The 25,225-nt window shown below is 48.2% G+C and overlaps 1 protein-coding gene across 2 annotated transcripts in view; it reads left to right on the forward strand.

Moving 5' to 3' along the window:
- Positions 1 to 25,225, forward strand: part of LOC308590567 (phospholipase A2 inhibitor NAI-like) — a 177,357-nt gene that overhangs the window by 139,610 nt on the left and 12,522 nt on the right. Inside the window, exons 1-3 of one of the 2 annotated variants that reach the window (XM_081200719.1) lie at positions 19,193 to 19,451; positions 19,867 to 19,974; positions 20,960 to 21,106. In XM_081200719.1, the coding sequence (XP_081056845.1) occupies positions 19,403 to 19,451; positions 19,867 to 19,974; positions 20,960 to 21,106 (304 nt within the window). In that variant the 5' untranslated portion in view covers positions 19,193 to 19,402. Of the gene's footprint in view, positions 1 to 19,192; positions 19,452 to 19,866; positions 19,975 to 20,959; positions 21,107 to 25,225 lie in introns of those variants that run through there. The other variant, XM_081200718.1, reaches the window with a different exon arrangement.

Here is a 25,225-nt window from a genome sequence, read left to right on the forward strand (position 1 = left end):
GCTGCTCTTCTGACGCAAACGCCTTCTTGAGCTTTTCAAAGGAGCTTTGGGCCTCCTCCGTCCATACGAACTTCTTCTTGCTGCTGAGACAATCTGTTATGGGTGCTGTTAAATGAGCGAAGTTCTGGATAAACTTCCGGTAAAAATTTGCAAACCCCAAAAACCTCTGTACATCCTTCCGGTTCTTGGGAGGCTGCCATTCTTGCCTGGGTCCATGGCCAGACCCTTCGCTGACAACCTGTAGCCCAGGAACTCCACCTCTCATGCATGGAATTGGCATTTCTCCAGTTTGACCCACAGCTGATGCTCCTGCAGCCTTTTCAGCACTTCTCTGACATCTTTCACATGCTGCTCCTCATTCTCTGAATAGATGAGTACGTCGTCCAGAAAAGCCACACAATTCTTGTACAGCAAAGACCCCAGCACGTGGTGCATGAAAGCTTGAAAGGTGCTCGATCCCGATTGTAATCCGAAGGGCATAACTAAGTACTCAAAGGCTCCCAGAGGGGTGAACATGGTGGTTTTCCATTCATCCCCCTCCCTCATCCTTATCAAGTTGTACGCCCCCCCGAAGGTCCAGCTTGGTAAAAATTTTCCCCTTCTTTACCCTGGCCAAAATGTCATCAATTCTGGGCATTGGGAAGGTCACTGGTTCCGACACCCTGTTCAAACCACGGTAGTCCACTACGAGCCTGGGCTCATGAGAGTCTCTCTTGTCCACAAAGAACACTGGACTACCCCCCACCGCCCTCGATTCCCTTATGAACCCTCGCTTCAGGTTCTTGTCAATAAACTTCCGCAATTCCTGCATCTCCCTATCTGACATGGCGTACAGCTTGCCCACTGGCAGCTGAGCGTCTGGGAGCAAGTTGATCTGGCAGTCAAAAGGCCTGTGGGGGGGTAGCTGATCCGCCTCCTTCTCGCTGAAGACTTCTTCCAAGTCCGCATACTGAGGTGGTACTCTCCCCTTTTCCCCCACCACCATCCCTGCCACCCTGGCTACTGCCATCCTCGAGGTTTCCCCTCCGTGGCAATGCCCTACGCAGTGAGCTGACCCAAAGGTGACTGTCCGCTGGTGCCACCCTACTACTGGGTCGTGCAGTGCCAGCCAACTCATTCCCAGTATGATGGGTGGTCCTGCCAGGGTGGCTACGTGGAAGGCAATGGTCTCAGTGTGTCTGGAAACCGTCATTTTCATGGGAGGGGTCTGGTGGGTTACATCCCCTCCCAAAAGTTCTCTCCCATCAATGGTGGTTACTTGTAGGGGATGTTCTAAAGGCACCACCTGGAGCTGGTGTTCTAGCGCAAAATCCTTGCTAAAGAAGTTGCAAGAGCTGCCTGAATCCAGCAGCACCTTCACTTTGATGGGGTGTCCGTTTGGGAGTTCTAGCACCACCTCAATCGCGGTGGCTGCTCGGGGGGGGGGGGGTCTGGTTTGGGCACTACTACTGGTTGCTCGCCTGGCTGCTGTGCCCTTTTTCCTGCAGCCAAGCCTTGCCGTTTCCCGGCTCCTCCTTCTTTTCCTCCTCACTCCCCACAGCCCCCACCATTCCTTGCCACGCCTTCTTCTGAGGGCATGCTCTGGCAAAATGTCCCGGCTGCTGGCATAGGAAACACCTCTTATTGGTTTTCCCCTCCTTCTTACGCACCTCGCTGGAGTTTGAAAATCCGCACGCGCTCGCTCCTCCAATCTCCATTGGCTCCTCGGGTGGCACTGCCGACGCTGGCATGTCTGGAATCCGGTTCTCCTGCCAACGCTCAGCTCTCCCTTCCCGCCTTTCCAGCGCGCGCGTCTCTTGTCTGACTCCCACAGCGAGCGCCAACTTGGTCAGCTGGTCCATCAATTGAGGGCGGGGTGAGCGGGAAAGTTCGTCTCTCACCCAAGGGGATAAGCCCTCCTCAAACAACATTTGAATAGGTTCCGAACTCAGATCCCACCCAAGTTTATGGATCAGCATAGCAAATCTCGACCAGTACTCTCTCACTGACTGGTTCCCCTGTTTGCACCCCATCAGTTCTTTGCGCGTCACACTCAGTTCCACATCGCTCGAAAACATGTGATCCATCGCTGAGAAGAACTTTCTCAGGTCCTTTAAGGCAGCGTTCTCCGCTGCCATTAAGGGCCGAACCCAATCTCTGGCTCGCCCCTCCAGGTGCCCCACCACGAAAGCAACTCGTCCCCCATCGTCGGCAAAGTCATCGTACTGCAGGTCCAATGCATACTGCACTTCTGTTTTAAAAGCGTTGTAATCCCTGGGGTTGCCCCCAAACTTCTGCACAAGCCCCGGTACCTTTCTTGCGATGGGGGTAATCTTCCCCTGGGCGTCATGCGTCCTCCTCTCATCCAGCCGCGCCGCTAGTAGAGCCAGCTGCCTCTCCAGATCTCGGTTTCTCTCCTCAAGACTCTGTCCGCCTCTGGCTCCCTCTCCTGTGCCTGCTCCTTCTGTTTGACTCATGACTGTTCCCCAGGGCTCTTACACACAAGCAACGTAAGGGACTCACGGATTGCTGTCATGGGAAATGGGGTTGCTTGTGTGTAAACCTTCAGCTGTTCCAAACTGCTTAGAAGTTGGTGGTGTCTTTCCCTGACTGAGCAGCCTAGGTGCTGCTGCTGCTCAGTCGCTGGACGAATCCGTGAGTGGGTGTTTCCTAAATTTCCTCCAACAAAAAGCTCCTTGACTGACACCCTTCGCCTCGCCTCTCTGCGCGTAACCCTTCTGCGCAGAGTGGGCGTGCCCAGAGGTGCCCCTCCACTCTCTTCACTACCTTCAGTGCCAGCATCTCGGAGCCTCTCCTCCGAGGTGCTTCCTCCCTCCTCCTTCTTCCTGGTGTCACCGGAACATTCTTCCCCAGATGACCTTCTCTCTCTACCCTTACTCGTTCCTTCTTCCGCAGAATCGGGAAGCACCTCCTCTCCCCTCTGCTCCGATGTCAGTTCCCTGACACATCCCATACTGTATTTAAATCTGTACTATTCTCTATACAGTGGTATCTCTAGTTACAGACTCGATCCGTTCTGGGGTGCCGTTCAAACCCCCAAAAGTCCGTAACTAGAGTGCCGCTTCTGTGCACACACACGGTGAGAGAGAGGGCTTATCCGCTTGTGCAAAGCGCGCAGAACGCTTCTACGCATGCACACGTGGTGAAACCCGGAATCATACACTTCCGGGTTTGCCCTGTTCGCAACCTGAAAAGACACAACATGAACCTAACGCAACACAAGATATGACTGTATTTAACTCAAAGAAGTCAGTCAAACATTAAAATCCCTTTTGCATTATCCCAGTCTTTCTAACAAGCTGTGATTCAGCTTCCATCTAAAAGTGGTATTTTGTTGGCCTTTCATAATAGTATTATGATCTGATAAAGTGCTCAGTTGTATTTCAGTGTTCTTAAAACCAGATACTATGGACTTTGATACCCATAACAAGTCTAGTCTTCCAAGGCTATTTCCTGGAGGAAGCTGGACCAAGAGGAGGCAGGTGGTCAGGAGTGTCTTAATCATTCTAGAAAGCTGAAGAGTCAGGAAGAGCAGTGGGACAAACAGGGAAGCATGAAGAGGCTTAGTTGGAGGAAAGTATAGGTCACGACAAGGAGCACTTTGCCAGCACCCAGGAACAACAGGTTCAGCACAGTGTCACAAATTGCTAGAATTCTAATTGCACTATATCCTAATTTAAAGCACAGCGTTGAAAACAAATTAAATCTCTTCCCCCTCCCAAGAACCCCAAGGACACGTCCCCCCTAATGTGTGCCAGCTTCAGTTTCACCACCCTGGGGAAATGAGTCCCAACAGACTATTCTACATTTCAAAGCTCAGCAGTGTAGAGGTGTAGAGAGTTAGAGGGCGCAATGTACCACATGTGGTGGGGTTGCAAAGAAATAAAGAACTTTTGGGAACTTATATACAATGATTTTTTTTAAAAAAAAAACTGTTCAAAATTACATTTAATTAAAAAAACCTGAATCCTTCCTCTTAGGCATAATGGCATCAGACATCCCAAGGAAGAAAAGAAGGATCTTTTTCTATGCAATAACGGCAGCGAGGACACTGATTGCCAAGGGATGGAAAGGAGTGGCAAGTAAAAATGCTTGAATACATGGAACTAGCATATATGACAGAAAATCGATCAACCCCAAAGTTCAAAACAGAATGGGAGATCTATAGACAATATTTTAAAGAACTTTAGAATGCTTCGAATAACTCTCAGAATTGAATAAGGTATAAAGAAGTCACATAAAGAAGATTTAATAAAGACAAGGTTTATTGAAAAATAAAGGCAAGTAATTAAGAAAACAAAGAACCCATATCAAGGAAGTTGGAAGTTGATAGTCAAAACATTTTTGTGAATTTGTGATGTCTTGTTCTACTGCTTTTTGTTCTAGTTACAGGTAGGTAGCCGTGTTGGTCTGCTGTAGTCGAAACAAAATAAAAAATTCCTTCCAGTAGCACCTTAGAGACCAGCTAAGTTTGTTATCGGCATGAGCTTTTGTGTGCACGGTATCTGAAGAAGTGTGCATGCACACGAAAGCTCATTCCAAACTTAGCATCGTGCTTCTTTTGTTTCGTCTTTTCTTTTTCTGTTTTTCTCTTCAAGCTTTCATTGTGTGTGAATGTTTTGATTTTAAACCAATAAAGATTAATAGAAAGAATCATAGAATCATAGAATCATAGAGTTGGAAGAGACCACAAGGGCCATCGAGTCCAACCCCCTGCCAAGCAGGAAACACCATCAGAGCACTCCTGACATATGGTTGTCAAGCCTCTGCTTAAAGACCTCCAAAGTAGGAGACTCCACCACACTCCTTGGCAGCAAATTCCACTGTCGAAAGAAAGAAAGAAAGAAAGAAAGAAAGAAAGAAAGAAAGAAAGAAAGAAAGAAAGAAACTTATTGCTAGGGGAGACAGGTGTCTGTCCACAGTTTCTTTTGTGGAATGCAGTGACTCAAGTTCTAGATTTCCTCACTTCCATTAAATGCACTTGTGTTTGGGTTAGAAAACTTGTCTACTTCCTCTTTAAAATAACTTGGTAACTGTTAAGTGCAGGGGTGGGGGAGGTTCTGTTCAAAGAAGCTTAGGATTTAAGGGACTAGCTTATTAAGGGGCTGGATATACATAAGCACAGCTCCACGTCCTTTGCTTTTGTTTCACTTGTGATGATGATGAAAGCCAAAGGCAGTCTGAAAGAAGTGTACTTTGGCATTTGAGCAACGAGAGAGGGAGAGTGGCAGTGAAATATACTCACAGTCGCAAAGTGATTTCATGCTCTTTATTCAGCTCATAGTGGTGAGGAGGAATGAATGAAAGTCCCCTCAAAGTATCTGCTTTATATACATTATTTACACAATGGGCTGCACATGATTGGTTAATTCTGGAATTCTACTGTAAGCCAATCAGGTTGTGGATTCACTTATATCTGGAGCATGATTGGGTGGTTCCTGCCAACCAATCATACTGCTGCATTGTTCTTGGACCAATCAGACTGCTGCAATTTGGATCCTATTGTTCTAGGACCAATCAGACTGCTGCAGTTTGGATCCTATTCAACTCAGTACATAACACCCCTCCCATCTAAGTTCCAGTCCTGCCCGGGAGGTCGCATTCATAGTCCTTGAGGTACGCCGGCGGCCTACGTGTGCGTTGCGGCCTGTGGTGTTCCCTGGTCCGGGGTTCAGGTTCTGGCTCGTGTTCCCAGGATGCTGGCTGTGATGGGCCTGTTTGGTCTGGCGCAACCAGCTCACTCAGTCGTGGTTCTGGTTCCGGTGTCCTTTCGGCCTCACGGGTCCTCTCTGTATTTATTGATTCTGCCTCTCCTGCTGGCCCCTCCTGGTCTATGGGCCTCACTGCCCCTCTGTTCCCTTGGGACTCCTCTGACCTTTCCTCCTCCTGGTTTTCTCCTGGGAATCGTCGCCGTATCTGGTCGCAGTGGCGGCGCCAGCATTGCCTCCCATCCGTTAGCACCTCGTACGACATGGGGCCAGGGACCCTGGTGATTGTGGCGGGTACCCATGCTGGGCCTGCCCCAAAATTATTTGCGTACACTGGGTCCTGGGCCTCGAAGGTCCGGGGGTTCTTGCCTTCTCCCACCACTACCTCATCCTGAGCTCTATCGGGGTGAAGGTGGTCCAATCTGATTGCAAGGCGCCGACCCATTAGTAGTTCAGCAGGGCTCCGGCCAGTCGTTGAGCTGGGGGTGCTGTGCTGTGCTAGGAGGAATGTGGCAAGGCGGTACTCCCAATCCCCTTGCGTCATGCGGCGAAGGGTGTCCTTGGTGGTCCGCACCATGCGTTCTGCTTGGCCATTGGTGGCAGGGTGGAATGGCGCCGAACGGATGTGGCGGATGGTGTTCTGCGCTGTGAAGGTTTGGAATTCTCCTGACGTAAATGCAGTCCCGTTGTCTGAGACGAGAGTGTCAGGGAGCCCATGGGTTGCAAACAGCCTGCGTAGTACCCGGATGGCTGCGGACGTGGAAGTGGACGGTACCAGTGCGACTTCCAGCCATTTGGTGTAGGAGTCCACCACTATGAAGAATGTTTTCCCCTGAAAGGGGCCATTGAAGTCCACATGCAGGCGTGACCATGGTGCTCGGGCAGACTCCCAGGACTGGACTGGGGCCCTTGGGGGATCTGGGCGGGATTCTTGGCAGGCCTGGCAGTGTTTGACCCAGGCCTCTATCTCTCCGTCGATCCCTGGCCACCACACATAACTCCTGGCAAGGGCCTTCATTCTTACTACCCCTGGGTGTGTCTCGTGTAGGGCTGTGAGGACCCTTTTGTGGAGGGGCTGGGGAACAGGCGTTCACGACCCTGCTTCCCCATAACATGCACCCCTTGTGGGCCGACAGTTCATGTTTGCGGGTTGTGTAGCCAGCGAATTCTGGCCCAGGGCTGCTGCTGGGCCATCCCCTCCACACCCAGTCCAGGACCCGGGAGATGATCCTATCTTTCTTGGAATGGTGTGCAACTTCTTGTGCCTGAATGGGGCGGTCGGGAAGCAGCTCCAGGCTCATAACCTCTTGTGCAGGTGCTGGGTCGGGGCCTGTTTCCGGTAGTGGTAGCCTGCTGAGGGCGTCCGCATGGCCCATTGCCTTCCCCGGGCGGTGAATCAGTGCATACTGGTAGCTGGCAAGGAAAATTGACCACCTGAGGACGCAAGGAGACAGCACTTGGGGGGTCTGCTTTTTGGGGGCAAACAAGCCAAGCAACGGCTTGTGGTCAGTCACCAAGGAATTTTTTTACTCCCTTCACGATTGCCAGACCCTCCTTGTCTATTTGCGAGTAGTTCCGCTCGGTTGCGTTGAGTGTCTGGGAAAAGTATGCCACCAGTACCTCTTTTCCATCCGGGAGTTGGTGTCCCAGGACAGCGCCAATGCCATAGGGTGAGGCATCGCATGCTAGCACCACCGGCAGCCTCTCGTCGAAGTGTGCCAAGACCGAGTTTGAGACAAGCAAGTCCTTGACTGCCTGGAATGCAGCCTCCTGGCGCTGGCCCCACACCCAAGGGGCCCGCTTGTCCAGGAGTCTGTGTAGGGGCTCTGCTACCACTGCCTTGTGGGGAAGGAAGGAATGGTAAAAGTTCAATAGTCCCAAGAAGGCCTGAAGTTCAGTCTTGCTCTTGGGTGCTGGGGCATCACAGATGGCCCGTACCTTGTCCCCAGTCGGGTGGACCCCTTCTGCGTCCACCATAAATCCCAGAAAGTCCACCTGAGGCACTCCTAGTAGACATTTTTCCCGCTTCACCTTGAAACCCGCCGTCTGGAAACGGTGCAGAACGGTGCGGAGGCGGTCCTCAAACTCCTCTGGTGTGGGCCCGGCAATCAACACATCATCGAAGAAGGGGGTGACGCCAGGAATCCCTTTAAGGAGCGAGTCCATTAGATTCTGGAATATGCCTGGTGCCACACTGACACCGAATTGCAGCCGCTTTACTCTGAACGCTCCTCTGTGCGTCACAATTGTCTGTGCCTCTGCTGTGGCCTCATCTACTGGCAGCTGTTGATATGCTTGGGCCAAGTCCAGCTTGCCAAAAATTTTCGACCCAGCCAGGATGGCAAGGACATGGCTGACCACTGGCACTGGGTATGCATGGGCCGTGAGGGCCTTGTTTATGGTACATTTGTAGTCTGCGCAGATGCGGACCGAACCATTAGGCTTGACGGGTGTGACGATTGGGGTTTCCCAGGGGGCATTAGGCACCGACTCCAGCACTCCTTGCTCCACGAGCCGGTCCAATTCCTTGTCTATACGGAGTTTCAGGGCGAACGGGACCCGGCGGGCCTTGAGCCTGACCGGTCGTACTGCGGGGTCAAGCTGTAGAGCAATGGGGGGGGCCGTATACTGTCCCAATTTCCCATCGAAAACCCCTGGAAATTCCTTGCAGATGGCGTACACGTCCACTTGTAAGGTAGTGTGGTTCACCCCGGTGATGGCTAGCCCCAGTGGTCCAAACCATGCCAATCCCAGTAAGCTAATGTAGGGGCCCTTGACCACGAGCAAGTCCAGTTGCCGCGTCCGCCCTCGGTATTGCACCCTGAAGGTCCCCACCCCCATTGTGGGGACCTTACGTTTCTGGAAGTCCCGGAGGGTGAATGGGGCCGGCCTGAGTTTGGGACCCCCAGTAGGACACAGTTTCCTTAAGGTCCTTGCCGAGATTATGGATAGAGTTGAGCCCGTGTCAAGCTCCATGCGGAATGGGGCCCCCTCTATCTGTACCTCTACATAAATTTTCTCTACGTTGGGGTGGGGCAACTGGTATACCTGGAAGTCCGTGAGCTCCGTAGAGTTGCCTTGGTGCGTTGGGCCCCGGGACCTGGGGCTCTTGGATTGGTCATCTGATGCCTGGCGTCGGGTGGGCCGAGCTCGACACACCCGGGCGATGTGTCCCAATTTTCTGCACTGCCTGCACTCTGCGTTGCGGAAACGGCAGGTCCTCCTCTCGTGACTTTCCCCGCAGCTTGTGCAGTTCCCTCCTTCTCGTCGAGGCAGCTGTGGTATGTGGGCTGCTTGAGTGCGCTGCTGTACTCGGTGTACCTCCTCCCTGTCAGATCCTGAGTCATCGGTGAGGTCTTCATGGTGGACCCTCGGTTGGGGTGGCAGGCTCGGCCGTGCCTCTTGCATCGACCTCTTGGCAGCTTCCGTTGCCAGGGCCTCCTCCAGAGCGACCTGGAACGTTAGGTCCTTCTTGGCGTAGAGGCGTCGTTGCAGCTTCTCATCCTTCAGGCCACCGACGAGGCGGTCCCGAAGCATGTTCTCCAGCTCTGAGAAGTTGCAGAACCGGGCAGCTTGGCGGAGAGAGGTCGCAAACCCAGTTATGGTTTCCCCAGGGGCTTGCCGCTTTGCGTAGAAGGCATTTCGACGAGCCACCACTGAGGGCTGCGGCGAAAAGTGCCCCTTCAGCTGTTCCATTATTGTTTTGTATGGAACAGTAGCGACGTCTTCAGGTGCAAGGAGAGCCCGGGCGATTTCAAATGTCTCCTCTCCGCAGATGCTGAAGAATATCACCCTCTTCTTGGCGTCTTCTTCATCGGTGACCCCTTTGGCTTCTAGGAGGAAGGTGAAACGGGAGGCGTACGCTTCCCAGTCTCCAGATGCTGGGTTGAATGGCGAGAAGCTGCTGTCGGTTGCCATTCTGAGTTCCTTGTGTCCCGGAGTTGAAGCCTGGATACATGGTGCGAGGCAGCGGTGCGGCAGGTGGCGGTGCTGTGTGTGGCAGTCAGCTCAGCGGAATCCCACCTTCGTCGCCAGTGAAATATACTCACAGTCGCAAAGTGATTTCATGCTCTTTATTCAGCTCATAGTGGTGAGGAGGAATGAATGAAAGTCCCCTCAAAGTATCTGCTTTATATACATTATTTACACAATGGGCTGCACATGATTGGTTAATTCTGGAATTCTACTGTAAGCCAATCAGGTTGTGGATTCACTTATATCTGGAGCATGATTGGGTGGTTCCTGCCAACCAATCATACTGCTGCATTGTTCTTGGACCAATCAGACTGCTGCATTCTGAATCCTATTGTTCTAGGACCAATCAGACTGCTGCAATTTGGATCCTATTGTCCTAGGACCAATCAGACTGCGGCAGTTTGGATCCTATTCAAATAAGTACATAACAGGCAGCATCACAGATGTCCAGGGAGTTTTCTTGCTGTAATGTTGCTCTGGCTTGCATCACGGTCTGTGGACAAATGCTGGATCCCTCAGCCTGAAGTGAGATGAGTGTCACAACCTCGTAGTCACCTTTGACTGGACTTAACCATCCAGGGGTCCTTTACCTTTACAGTGGTACCCCGCAAGACGAACGCCTCGCAAGACGGAAAACCCGCTACACGAAAGGGTTTTCCGTTTTGGAGGCGCTTCGCAAAACGAATTTCCCTATGGGCTTGCCTCGCAAGACGACAGCCCATAGGGAAATCTCCGGGACAGCGGGGAAGCGCAGCGCGTCTTCCCCACTGTCCTCGGACCTCCTCCCGCCGCGCGGCATCGGAACGAAGCTCCGATGCCGGGCGGGGGGGGAACGCCTCCTCCCGCCGTGCGGCATCGGAACGAAGCTCCGATGCCGGGCTGGGCGGGGGGAACGCCTCCTCCCCCCCGCGTGGCATCGGAACGAAGCTCCGATGCCGGGAGGGGGGGAACGCCTCCTCCCCCCCCGCGCGGCATCGGAACAAAGATCCGATGCCGGGCGGGGGGGAACGCCTCCCCCCCGCGCGGCATCGGAACGAAGCTCCGATGCCGGGCGGGGGAGGACGCCTCCTCCCCCCGCGCGGCATCGGAACGAAGCTCCGATGCCGGGCGGGGGGGAACACTTCCTCCCGCCGCGCGGCATCGGAACGAAGCTCCGATGCCGGGCGGGGGGGGACGCCTCCTCCCGCCGCGCGGCATCGGAACGAAGCTCCGATGCCGGGCGGGGGGGGGAAACGCCTCCTCCCGCCGCGCGGCATCGGAACGAAGCCCCGATGCCGGGCGGGGGGGACGCCTCCTCCCGCCGCGCAGCATCGGATGGCTTTCCTGAAGACTTGGGGTGGGAGGAGGGTTTTCCTTCCCACTGCCAACATTCAGAATGCTGTTCTGAATGTTGGTGGCGGGGAGGAAAAACCCTCCTCCCACGCAAGCCCCGGGAACAGAGGGAAAGCGCTGCGCGCCTTCCCCTCTGTTCCCGTACCTGTCCTGAAGGCTTGCAGTGCGGAGAAAAGCCCTTCTCCGCACCGCCAGCCTGGCAAGCGGTTTCCCTAGGAACGCATTAATTGATTTTCAATGCATTCCTATGGGAAACCGTGCATCGCAAGACGAAAAAACCGCAAGACGAAGAGACTTGCGGAACGAATTAATTTCATCTTGCGAGGCACCACTGTACCTACAATTATATATTTCTGTAATATATAATGTGGCTGTATAATTTTCTCTTTAAGCTTAGATAATTCCCTTATTTCTTCTAAAAATGAGAATCTAACAATGGGACACCCAGATGCTGGGAATCACAATGGAGGGGGTGGGGAAAGTGACAATGTGCTCATGTCCTCCTCCTCCTCCATTATCACCATATTATTCAATATCTTCTTCTTCGCTGGCTCCCTCGGCCTGAAGCGAGATGAGCACCGCAACATAATAGCCATCTTTGACTGCACTTAACCGTCCAGGGGTCGTTTACCTTTACCTTTTTATTTAGACATGTTAGTTGCTTGTTACCTGAATGTCTCCAAGTGACTTGCATTTTAAAAACATTAATATAAAAACATTACCCCATGGAAAACAAAACAACTCCCATAACAGCTCTAGAAGCAAACATATCATCTCTCACAAAAGGCCTGGGCAAAAGGTATGTCTTTCCTTGTGCAGAAATATATATCTATATATATGTGAAGGCCCCAGGCAGCCATCGCTGGGGACAGCCTTTCACAAGCAGGGCACCACAGTTGTCCTTGCCATAGACATCTATTTTGCCATTGTGAAAACAGGATTTAGGACTAGATAAACCTTTTGCCTGGTCTAACAGGGCTCTTATTTTATGATCCAAAAAAACCCCAGTGGATCACACCAAAGTCCTATTTAGTCCCACATCCTGTTTCCTACAATGGAAAAGCAGATGCTCCTGGGAAGTTCACAGTTAGTACAATAGCCTTCTCTGGCTGCTGAGGCACTGGCTTGCCCCTGCTACTGAGGGGGCTGACAAAGTGGGACGTGTTAACCCCATACATGATGTTTCTGCTCAATATTAATGGAGCCCACGCCCCTCTTTAAGAATTTTTTTTTTGGGGGGGGAGTACCTCACCCTCCCCAGTTGGCGCACCTGTCTAGCTGCTTCTTCTTAGAAACTAGAACCCAGAGTCAGAGGCACGCTGTCCTTGTAGTCATTGTGAAGAGTTATTGTCTATGGAACTAATAAATAATAATAATAATAATAATAATAATAATAATAATAATAATAATAATAATGATAGCTTATCACTCGAGTGATAAGGTTGCATGGCTGTCAAGTTATGCCCACTTACTATGAATTTAATTCTCCCCAGAAGCCAAGAGAGAGAGAGAGAACCCAGAGAATGTCTCACATAAATAGAGTGGGGGATGAGGCTCATTCTGAAGGATGAGGTTGGTGTGGGTGTGGGTGTTGAGGCCCAAGTTGACATGGCCTTAGGTCAGTGTTGTCAAAATAGATCAGATGACAGAGCAAAGGTACAATCCATTCTACTCTTGCTAGTACTGTGATGCAACAGGGGGACATCTGAATAAAGTTCCAGCAAGGGATTTCAACCGCGTGCTTTAAAGGCCTTAGAATCCTAAGAAAACAGGCAGTCCATACTCATTGTGACACTGTCTCTGGCACTGGTGCCCACTGCTGTAATGATATTATTATATTGTTGAACACCACCCCAATCTCTGAGCAGTGTGAGAGTTTAGGGGTTCCAGGTGTTTAAGCAGGGTGTGTGTTACCTTTGGGAATGAGGAAAAGCAGACAAACCACTTTATGATGGATGGTTTATCATTACAACCTGAGCCTAACCACAGCATTAATCCTTTGAAAGGGTCTTGTTTTGCCTGTATCAACAGCCTTGGATTAAAACAGCCCCCCCTCCCATATCACAGATCTTTGTGGACACTCCCAATATTTTTTTCAAGCTCACGCCCCTGTTCTATAGTCAGCTTCATTAGATGTCATTGAGTTCTAGTCAGAGGCTTAGGAAGGTTAGGTGGTACCCGGTGGTACGGATTTTTTTGGGGGGGGGTCACACACCCCACACACCCACATTTATTTATTTATTTATTTATTTATTTATTTATTTATTTATTTATTTATTTTGCCTATTTCATATTTTCTAACAAATGTGGATTCTGGGCCTCTGATAACAAGTAGGCGACTGTGGACAGATACTTAAATCTATAGGATGGATTGTGTTTTGGCTTGTGTTATTTTATTTATATTTATTGTGTATTTATTTAATAAAATTTATTTTTAAAAACCTGCAAAGTGGTTTACCAAAATAAAAATCAAAAAACACCACAGCAGTAAAATCAAGAAAAATTAACAACCCTACTTTAAAACATATAAAAGCTAAAATGTTAAAATTAAAATTACTTCAACTTCCTAAGCATCTAGGTATGCTTGCCTAAAGAAGAATAGGTGGGGCGTTCCAGAGGGCAGGTGCTGTCACTGTAAACAATGCAGCACACATATTATGTAGAACCTGTACTAGTGCTTGAAACTCCTGAAGGGGAGGTTCTACTCATTGTGATTTCACCATGCACTGTGTTATCTGAAAAGGAAAACATTTATTTAAAAGCAGGACTGCACAGCACAATCTAGTCTCATCATGATCAGTGGGACTTTTCCTGAGCCGACGGTGCATAAGATGGGCTGCAATCCTATGCACCCCTTGCATTAAACTTGTACCTAAAAGTCTGCACAAGCCTGCAGAATTGTAGAGTTGGAAGGGACCCCTGAGGGTCATCTGGCCCAACCCCTGGGGCAATGCAGGAATCTCAACTAGACCATCCCTGACCGATGGCCATCCGTCTTCTGTTTTCCCCCTCAGCCAGGACACACAACAACGGAGACTGGAGGTGGAGGAAAAGATAAATTTTGACAATGGAGCAGATTTCTCAGGCATGCACAGGAACAGCTTGAAGACTTTACATAGAGAGGAACCCCAGACGGGTTTTCCCGCATCTAACATAACAGGCAGGGAGCCAGCTCAGATAGAGAGAACGACACTGGGGGAGGGGAGGAGAAAAGAGTACCAAAGTCAGCCCATTTTATCCTCTTTGGTGGCGCTAGGGCTCTGGGATAGCCTCTGCTGCCCCAAAATATTTACTTGTCTTCAATGTATTGTTACCACTGTTATTCTATAGTACAGATCCTTTTTAAATTAAACACTTTCTCTAAAATTAAAATGGCAGACGTAATCAGTGCCATAGATATCAATGGAAAGGCAAGAAATTACAGTGGTGCCCCGCAAGACGAATGCCTCGCAAGACGGAAAACTCGCTAGACGAAAGAGTTTTCCGTTTTGGAGGTGCTTCGCAAAACGAATCTCCTATGGGCTTGCTTCGCAAGACAACAATGTCTTGCGAGTTCCTGCTGGTTTTTTCCCCTCCCCCCCTTTTTCTAAGCTGCTAAGCCGCTTATCAGCTGATCCGATCAGCAGATAAGCCACTAAAAGCTATTTCAAACCTCACTGTATTTCAAACTCTTGATTGTGACATATTGGGTCCTCCCTTAAAGAGGGCACGTACTGAGGTGAGACCTGGACAACCGTCACCCTGTGTTGTGGGTGGGTACTATTGGTCAGCCACAATACCCGATTGGTAGGTCCCTCAAAGCTGGGTGCAATCTGGCCAATGGGACGCAGTCCAAACGGTTTGAGGGACCTATTTGTGCCCATGTACGTGACCCAGAGCTTCCTCTTTCGGCGCGTGCTTTCAGAACATGAACAGCGTGTCCTCGGCGAGCTGAGAGAGAGATTTATCATCTTCCACTCTACCTGAAGTAAAGTTGATGGCTTTGCGTGATGTCATTATGGACTTTTTGCCATGGGAAAAAGTTACCTTGAGGCAGATTCAGTCCCTTTTGGGCCATTAGAATTTTGCGTGCAGGGTGGTAGCGCCTGGTCCCCCTTTTGTGCACGCTTAGCCAGACTTTCAGCTGGCCTGCGCTTACCCCATCACTGTGTGTGGTTGCCCAGCAGACCTAGGGATGTGGCTTGAATTCCTTAAGGAGTTCAATGGCATACCCATGTGGCAGGATACCTTGAATCTGCAATTCAATTTCCAGGTCCATTCGGATGCTGCTGGTTCATTGGGCTTTGGGCTCTATTTCCATGGCCATTGGTGCGCTCAGAGGTGGCCTGAGCACTGGCAGGGTACAGCCATTACCCGTGATTTAAACTTTCTTGAGTTTCCCCCCATCGTAGTGGCAGTACACATCTGGACCACAGAGTTCAAGGACCGGTGGGTCTGTTTCTGGTCTGATAACAAAGCCGTGGTGAGCGTTTTGGCAAAGCAGTCATCCTGCTCCAGCAGAGTCTCTGCCCTCTTATGCACGTTTGTGTTGTGGTGCCTCAGGTTTAATATTGTATTTTCTGCCCATTTTATTCCTGCAGCTAATAATGACATTGCGGATGCCTTATCCCGTTTTCAGATGGAGCTCTTCAGATCCCTGGCTCCGGAGGGCCAGCAGCTTCTGGAATATTTCCTGGAGCAGTTTGGAACCTTGGCAACAGATAGTCCCGCAAGGAGTAATAGCACCTGTTTCTCCTTCCACTCTGAGGTCTTATAAGAAGGCCTGGATGCACTTTTTAGCTTTTAGAGTGCAGCTCATGACGAGCCTCAGCACAGAGTCACCATCCACACATCAGGTGTTGCAGTATTTGGCTCACCTGCATTTTATGGGTTGCACAGTAAAGTCCATCTGAATTCATTCTTCTGCCATTTCCTTTTTCTGTAAGTGCCCTTATTCTAGAGACCCTTGTGCAAAATTTGTGGTGTGCAAGGCTCTTGAAGGCTGGGCCAGATTACAGCCACCTAAGTCACCAGGTCACATTTGACATTCTGTGCACTATGCGCAGCACCCTGAGATCAATCTGTTGGTCTAATTTTGAGGCGAGACTCTTTACGGCAGCATTTTCAATTGACTATTTCAGTGCACTGCGGGTGGGCAAAGTGGTGGTGCAGGGAAGGACTCCCAGGGGATTGCTTTTGCAGGATGTTCAGCTGTCCGATGCTGAGTTGGTCCTTACCATTCGCAATTCCAAAATGGACTAGTAGGGCAGAGGTGCCTTGAAGAGGTTGCCTGCCACCGGTGAGCCTGGACCTTGTCCAGTTAAGGATGCCAATAAATGTTTGTCCCTTCGCCCACCTGGGGATGGTCCCTTCCTGGTTCAGGAGGGTGAGTCCCGGTTAAAGAGGCATCAATTTGCTGCAGTCATGCGCAAGGCGCTGGCAGCATGCGGCCTGTCGGCCAGCGAGTTTGCACCTCATTCCTTCCGTATTGGGGCAGCCACTACCGCTGCGCATTGGGGCATGTCAGTTGACAGGATTAAGGATCTGGGCCACTGGAGATCTGGAGCATACCGAGGTTATGTTCGGAAGAGGCGTTGAGGTGCAGTTGCTAATGTTGTTTTGGTCATTCCTAGGTCCGCCTACCTTGCATGTCAGGATAGTCAGGCACAGCATTGTCCACTGGGCCAGCAAGAGGGTTGCGGAGTCTGGATTTGGACACAGGCTCAGGATTCCCAACCATGTGTACGTTTCCTGAATATTCAGATGAGGAATGCATTGGGAGGAGCTTCTCCCAACGGTGTGGGTGAAGGTGTCTGGGGAAGGCACGCCTGTGGCGATGGTGGTGCAGCTGGGTGAGAACGATTTGCAGGAAGCTCCCATCTTGAGCCTGCGGACCCATATGCAGGAGGACTTGGAAGAGTTAAGGCAGCTCTTCCTGGACTCAATATTTTTTGGTCGCAGCTGTTGCAGCAACATGCGTGGCAAGGAAGCCCATGCCCAGCTGCAACAAGAGGGCCAGGAGACGCGTGCAGAGCACAGTGGCTGTCAGGAAACTGACATCAGAGCAACAGGCGAAGGAGAGGCTCTCCGATTCTGCAGGGGAAGGAACAAGCACTAGGGGGAGACGCAGCTTGATGGAGGGGGAAGGAAATCAGCGTAACACCAAGGAGCCAGGAGAGCAAATGGGAGAAGAGGTGGAAGGGCTCCGGGATTCTTCCTTGGAAGTCAGTGAGGAGAGCCCTGGTCCTCCACTACCCACGCCCTCCTTGCGCAGGAGACTCCCGCGCAATGAGAGGCGGAGACGATTGGGAGTCAAACAACTCTTATGCTGGCAACGGTTTAAGAAACGCCCACAGACAGACTCTGCGAGCGACTGAGGCAGCCACGCTGAGATGGGCTGTGCAGTCAGGACGGTTTAACCCAGGCAGCCAAGCTCCAAAAGGGGACAGTTTACGCACGAGTAACTCCAAACCACTACAGTGGCCAAGAAGGTTCTGGCCTTGGGAGGAATGGAAATCCATCACCTGGGCATTACCTCTTGTGATGCGTCCGTTTGATGGGGTTAATCTGTCTGTGATTGGGAATGATTTGTGGCTGACCGCCATGGCCTAAATTCTGCCAAAAACCAAAACCAAAATTTGAGTCAAGTGTGGATTTATTTAGGGGGGAGGTTTCTGGGTCTGAACATGCAAATAGCATCCTATTGCATCAGCCAAAGTGCAAGTGCAAAAGGGTTGCTGTGCTGGAAGAGAAGATGCAGCAACTTGAGGGCTGCCTAGCCACGCTTTGAACTACATTTTCATTTCATTTCATTTCATTTCATTTATTCTATTTCTATGCTGCTTTTCAATCACATGAGTCACACAGAGGCTTACAAACAAACAATAAAGAGCATTAACCTATCAGAACATCACAATTAGAGCATTAATCAGTTAAAATAATTGACAATGATCAGTAAAACAATTAGAAAACATAACAAAAGCAATAATCTTCTCTAAAACACTATTAACAAAACAACTAAAAAAAACCATGAAACAGCACAACCAGAACAAAGGTCATATTATAAGATTCACAAAACACTACAGCACTCATAATCCACAAAACAATATTAACAAACATTAACAAACTAAACACTGTTCAATTCAAACAAACACACGAACATACACTCCCCAGCTTCATGACACAATTGTCCAATCAGTTCATCGAAAGATGCAACCACATGAAGCCCATTGCAGCACCTCCATTTTGAAGGTCCCTACAGGGCTAGATGTGGAATTTGGGTGCCCCTACAGAGGTGGAATATTGCCCATTGCAGGAGACAACCCCCTGGAGGAACAATATTAAGTGATGGCCCCACTTAGGGCTGAACTTAAGCATTTCCCGCTTAAACACTTTGTCAGTCAAATCAGAAAACTGGCTCATTCCTATTGTGTAGGGTGTTTCTCTTGTGCAGCTTTGGGTTGTGTTGTTCAACCTCTTTTCAGTTGCTCTTCCACATGGTTCTCTGGGGTTTGTCTTCCTCTGGGGGCTATTCTTTAGAGTATATGATTATCCCTGGACACCCCCCCCAAAAAAAACTTCATCCGAGGCTGGAGCCATTGTTGTAGAGCAAGCCCTGAGTAAGATCGGCCCTATCAGCCCTGCCACAGAGATCTGAAACTTTTATTTTCTCTCTCTTCTGAGCCTCAAGCAGCCACCCCTGTTAGGAGAGGAAGTGTCTGACACACACAAATCTCTGGGTCTCCTCACTTTCAAATTGATCCATAGGCCCAGGAAGCAGTGGTGCTGTGTTTGCATCCCTTTGGGCATCACATTCTCAACATGTGATCTGCAGCAACTGGTAGTAAGAGGCTTACTGCCTCTCATACTGGAGGGAAGGTAGCCATCATGACTACGTTTAAAAAGATACCGAGAAGCTACAAAACTGACAATGCAAAGGAGTGGTTCCATGGATACAAGCAGGTTCCAGGTTCACCTGATTGCTGGGAAGATAAAGAGATGTGTGTGTGTGATTGTTGATTACTTTGTGCCTTGTTGGGAATATGTTTCCTCCACAGGCCTTGTGATAAAACAGAGCTGGAGAAAGACTGGAAAGAATTCACTTCTTTAAAGTTCCAGTTGACTAACAGTGAAGGTGCGGTTGGACTGGAAGAGGCATCTGGCTGTCTGCCACAGAAGTCCTAAAAATGATTGCATCCACAATCAAAAAGGAGCTTTGTGTTCCATTTTTTAAAAACAGGATTTCGGGGACAGCATGCACTCTCTGTTTCCATAATATCCCACCACTCCTTCCCAGCTGGAACTCTCAGGCCCCTTTCCTTCGCCTATAATTTCCCCCAAGTCAGCTTCATCTTCCACAGCTCACCTGGTGGTTTGTTCTGAGTGCTCCTTTTGATTGCGCTGGCATTATGAAGGCTTTCCTGAGTATGTGCTTTCTCTTCGTTCTAGTTTCTTCTGGTGAGTAGGAATGTTTCCCTTAATCATATCTGGCTGGGTGTTAGCACGGGTCAGAATGGGAAGACTGAAATAGGTTTTTGGAAGAGAAAAGAGATGGATGGGTGCACCTTTCTTCTCCTGGCGCACCTTTCTTCCCATAACCTCCAGGCCCTCCCCGTCCAGCCAACAGCTATTTGTTGGGCTGTTGGTAGAGATGGTGAGTGTGTGTGTGTGTGTGTGTGTGTACACATGCAGCCTCCGACCCACCATTGGAAGTGGATCTTGAGATAAGTAAAATTCCTCATGTCTGGTAATAGTGGTTTGAATCCAAGAGCTGAGATCAAGGTCAGATTTCTCTCTATGAATGTACGTAGATGTCATTTCTCAAGGAATGAGAAACTCATGGCACTGAGTGTTTCCTACTCTTTCCTTCCAGATGTATCAAATGAATGTAACATTTACATTTCCGGTGCAATGGAACTGACAGAGGTCTGTCATAATGGACAGGATAGCTGCTTTTCAAATTTTACTCGATATAATTTAGGTGAGTGTAAAGCCTTTTAGTCCAATCAAAGCTGAATGTGTGGGCCCTGGATTATCAGGGGATGATGTGCATGTATGAATACAAAATGACCATAGAGTGTGCTCTCGTCAAGAAGTCCAGCAATATGGTGACAGCTCACACCCTCAAATTCTGACAGATACACTCTAACATCAAATGAAGCCACAAGAGATCTATTTTTAAAATAACAAACATTTATCTATCATTTATCTGTCTGTCTATCTCCCCACAAAGGCTTACTTGCAAAACATTTTTCATTTTATGAGAGCCAAATTGAGGTGAGATCAAGGGAATGAAAAGAGTAGAGGGAAAAGGAAAGAACAGGAAATAATACAACCTGCTGGGGCTCTTCAGGAAGGAGGAACAATATTGAGAAAGGATAAACCAACTCTCTTTTCTGTATCTCAGCAATAAATATTGTAACAATGCTGTAACAACAAATAATATTGTAGTGTAACCATAAAACAGGAATGTAAAGTTTCTGGGGCATCTTGATTTGAATGAATTAACTCTGTCATGCCATAGTTTGAAAATTGGACTAGAGAGTCCATAGCCACAGGGCCCCATCCTTTCCCCCATGAATCACTTGCCTGTTTTAAGCAAAGAGTGTAATATGCTAGGTGATTCTAAATTGTATTTTTATTACATCTACAAACTCTTTTAGTCTCATTGGGTGCAGCTCATCGGACACTTGAGATTGGAATTGACTTAAAATAGCTGGGTGTTCCCTTACCACCTCTTTTCCTTTCTTGGGCTACAGCTCCCTCCTGACATCATTTATTATGTTATCAGCAAGTTAGGGACTTTTCTTTTGGGTAAATATGTTGTCACTCAGCAGCATTTCTCTGACTTCTCTTCTCTCAATATGTATATTAGGAAGCATCATATAAATTTCAACTATTAGGGGGCTGGTTTGTAAAATGTTGGTTTTGAATTGTACCCTTTTCTTTCTTTGTCTATCTCACAGGTGATATGATATTTGAGACAGAAATGTGGGGATGCACTTCAGATTGTACCCCAGGGGATTACAGCTTTACTACACTAAAAGATAAATATTTCCGCCGTAGAATGCACTGCTGTCAGGGTGATTACTGCAATAACCAAACCATACCGGGTAAATATCTGCATGCTTTTGAATCTACATACCCCTGAGAATGAACGTCATTTCAGTTTCAGGTTTCATCCTTGGGTACCCATAGAATAGACTAATGCTACTGTTCTAGATTCTTCTCCTAGTTTGCATGGAAGATGGTTAGAATCACCCTTACCACCTGTTTCTCAAAGAGAAAGCAGATAGCCTATGTTAACCGCTGATTGATCAAGAGCTTCAGATGACCCCTGAGAATGTGTAGAAAACACCCTGGATAAATTGGAGGATTTGAGAGAGAGATAAGAACACATGTCCTCCTTGTTCCCTGATAGCCGTGCTTAACCTGAGTGTTATCCAGTTGGGCAGATCTGAGGAGGAAGTGAGGGGAACCATCTGTTGGTACTAATGGCCATCCAGAAAACTAAAAAGCTGCACTGCTGAGGGGTTGGGTTGAGGGTGCCCTCTGCAAAGGGTTTTTGCGTAGGGTTCATCTTGTGTGGGTTGAATTGTCTTAGTGCACTCCTTGGTGGAAAGGTGCTGGAGGTTGAGAACCAGGTAGCAGATGTGTGCAGCTCCACCTTATCCTTGGGTGGAAGATGGCAACTTATGAGAGCGCCTGTTTGCTGTTGGGAACAGTAGATCTCTGTGAGTTTTGGGTGGTAACTGGAAAGGCTATTTCAATAAATGATGAGTTTCAATGTCTCCTTGGGTTTGTAGTAGTAGTAGTAGTAGTAGTAGTAGTAGTAGTAGTAATAATAATAATAATAATAATAATAATAATAATAATAATAATAATATAATTGTACCCCACCCATCTGACTGGCTTGTCCCAGCCAAACCTAGTGGCTTCCAGCTTATACAAAAACATAATAAAGCATAAAATGATAAAAGCCTTCCAATACAGAGCTGTCTTCGGATGTCTTCTAAAGGTTGTATAGTTACTTATCTCCTTGATGTCTGATAGGAGAGCATTCCACAGGGTGGGCACCACTACCAAGAAGGCCCCTCTGCCTGCTTCCCCACAACCTCATTTATTGCAGTGAAGGAGCCTTGAGAAAGCCCTTGGAACTGAACCTCAGTGTCCAGGCTGAATGATGGGGGTAGAAATGCTTCTTCAGGTATACTGGTCTGTGGCTGTTTATAGCTTTAAAGGCCAGCACCAACACTTTGAATTATGCCCAGAAACATACTAGGAGCCAGTGTTGGTGTTAAATTTTTTAATACATTTTCAATAACATTCTTCCAATTAATGACAAATCAAATCAAATCAATGTATATTCCAATAATAACAATACCACCAATTATATATTCCAATAATAAATAATTTTGGGGAATTCCCATGTTCTAGTTGTCTAGATATATTCATCCTCATTCATGTCTCTCATGTTTCGGCTATTTTTCCAAATTCAAAACTAATATTATTCATCCTGATTCTCAGTCTAATCAGTCGTTTCTGTGGCTCACATCTTCTGTAGCAAAGTTTTTGTATTGTTAACACACAGCAGGCATTTTTTAATTCATCTCCTTCTCTGTCCAATTATTTTGGTATTCAGTCCTCTTATCTCTCCTTTGACTGTCAAGTTCTCATCAATGGCAACAGGCTTTGTTCCAAAAATAGAGTTTATAAATGGCAAGTCAACAAATTCTCTCTGATGCCTCTTAATGAGCTGATATCTGCATATGTCTGTATAAAATGCTGTATTATGGGGCATGCTTCCCAGCTCTATATTATGTGAGAATTATTTGAATTCCTCCAAGATCAAAAGAACCCCCTCCAGCTCCTCCGGGCTCTAGAAGAGCTGGCAGGGATCCAGTGCTCTCCGTCCTTCTGTCCACAATTTCTGTCCACATTCATGTATAAAAAGAATCCATACAAGCAGATGTATTTTTAAATGAAGTACACCCCAAGTCCAAAGGAGTTCTTTTCCATGAGAATTCCTTTTTTTTTTTTTTTTTTGGTAACTGTGCAATAATCATCACCATTTTGTTTCCGTCTGGAGAGTGCCAGCAATACCGTGCTCTTAGACCCAGCATTTGTGTTGCTCACACTTTCATGCAAGCTGACAGATCACGGACTATCTGCGGGTCTGTGAGACAGACCTCCACCACCTTGGGGAGTCTGCCATGGCTAATTACTCCCATATCACCCCTGAATTACTGGCATGGCTAGGGTCCATTGGTGTGGGGGGCAGCCATTTCCCATAGCAGGAAACCGGAAGTGCCGGGAGCCAGTGTTATATGGTTCCGGCGGCTGCTCCTACTCACCAATCTGGCAGCCCCACATAGTGTGCTGCAGTAGTCCAAGTGGGAGATAACCAGAGCATGCACCCCCTGGCAGGACAGTGCACAGGCAGGCATGGTCTCAGCCTGCCTAACAAATGGATCTGGTAAACAGCTGCCCTGGACACAGAATTAACTTGTGCCTCCATAGACAGCTGTGAGTCCAAAATGACTCCCAGGCCATGGTCCTTCAGGGGCATAGTTACTCCATTTAGGACCAGGGAGCCCCCATACATGCCCACCCTCTGTCCCCCAGAAACAGTACTTCTATCTTGTTGACATTCAACCTCAATCCATTAGCTGCCATCCATACTTTTTTTTCCTGAGAGGAAGGAGTGAGTGGGGTTAGTGGTTGGTGACTTACTGAGATAGATATACTGGAATGAATGGGTGGATGATGTGTTTTGTATGTATTAGCTGAACAGACTAGGAGGAGTCATATTAATTTTTTGTGCATATGTAAATCAGGATTTGGCTGTGGTGTGTAGTGTTTAGTGCATGAAGGAAGGGGTCCCTGACTCTAAAGATATTTCAAAATGTGTTGCTGTGTTTTTTTAAAAAATATATATTATTGCAATGTATTGTAGTTATATTGAAAACTGCATTTTATTTTATTGTGGTTACTCAGTTTCAATCACACACACACACACACACACACAGAGAGAGAGAGAGAGAGAGAGAGAGAGAGAGAGAGAGAGATTTTGTAAACTACTTAGGGACTTCTTTATGTACAGTTGTACCTCAGGTTAAATTCTTAATTCATTCCGGAGGTTCGTTCTTAACCTGAAACTGTTCTTAACCTGAAGCACCACTTTAGCTAATGGGGCCTCCTGCTGCCGCCACGCCGCCGGAGCCCGATTTCTGTTCTCATCCTGAAGCAAAGTTCTTAACCTGAAGCACTATTTCTGGGTTAGCGGAGTTTGTAACCTGAAGCGTATGTAACCTGAAGCGTATGTAACCTGAAGCGTATGTAACCTGAAGCGTATGTAACCTGAGGTACCACTGTATTGAGTGGTATATAAAAATAATAAATACAACATGAAAACAAAATTTATTTATTTGAGAAATTTATATACTGCCCTTCATCAATAGGTCACAGGACAGTTTCTAACACAGCACCAAATAAACAACATAATATACCTTGTTGTTGTTGTTGTTTAGTCGTGTCCGACTCTTCGTGACCCCATGGACCATAAAACGCCAGGCACTTCTGTCATCCATTGCCTCCCGCAGTTTGGTCCAACTCCTGCTGGTAGCTTCAAGAAGACTATCCAACCATCTCATCCTCTGTCGCCCCCTTCTCCTTTCCCAACATCAGGGTCTTTTCCAGGGAGTCTTCTCTTCTCATGAGGTGGCCAAAGTATTGGAGTCTCAGCTTCACGATCTGTCCTTCCAGTGAGCACTCAGGGCTGATTTCCTTAAGAATGGATAGGTTTGATCTTCTTGCAGTCCATGGGACTCTCAAGAGTCTCCTCCAGCACCATAATTCAAAAGCATCAATTCATCAGTGATCAGCCTTCTTTATGGGCCAGCTCTCACTTCCATTCATCACTACTGGGAAAACCATAGCTTTAACTATACGGACATTTGTTGGCAAGGTGATGTTCTGCTTTTTAAGATGCTGTCTAGGTTTGTCGTTACTTTTCTCCCAAGAAGCAGGCGTCTTTTAATTTCATTGCTGCTGTCACTATCTGCAGTGATCATGGAGCCCAAGAAAGTAAAATCTCTCACTGCCTCCATTTCTTCCCCTTCTATTTGCCAGGAAGTGATGGGACCAGTGGCCATGATCTTCGTTTTTTTGATGTTGAGCTTCAACCCATATTTTGTGCTCTCCTCTTTCACCCTCATTAAAAACTTCTTTAA

Source organism: Podarcis bocagei (assembly GCF_964188305.1).
Source record: "Podarcis bocagei genome assembly, chromosome: 7".
In the NCBI taxonomy this organism is placed as follows: domain Eukaryota; kingdom Metazoa; phylum Chordata; class Lepidosauria; order Squamata; family Lacertidae; genus Podarcis; species Podarcis bocagei.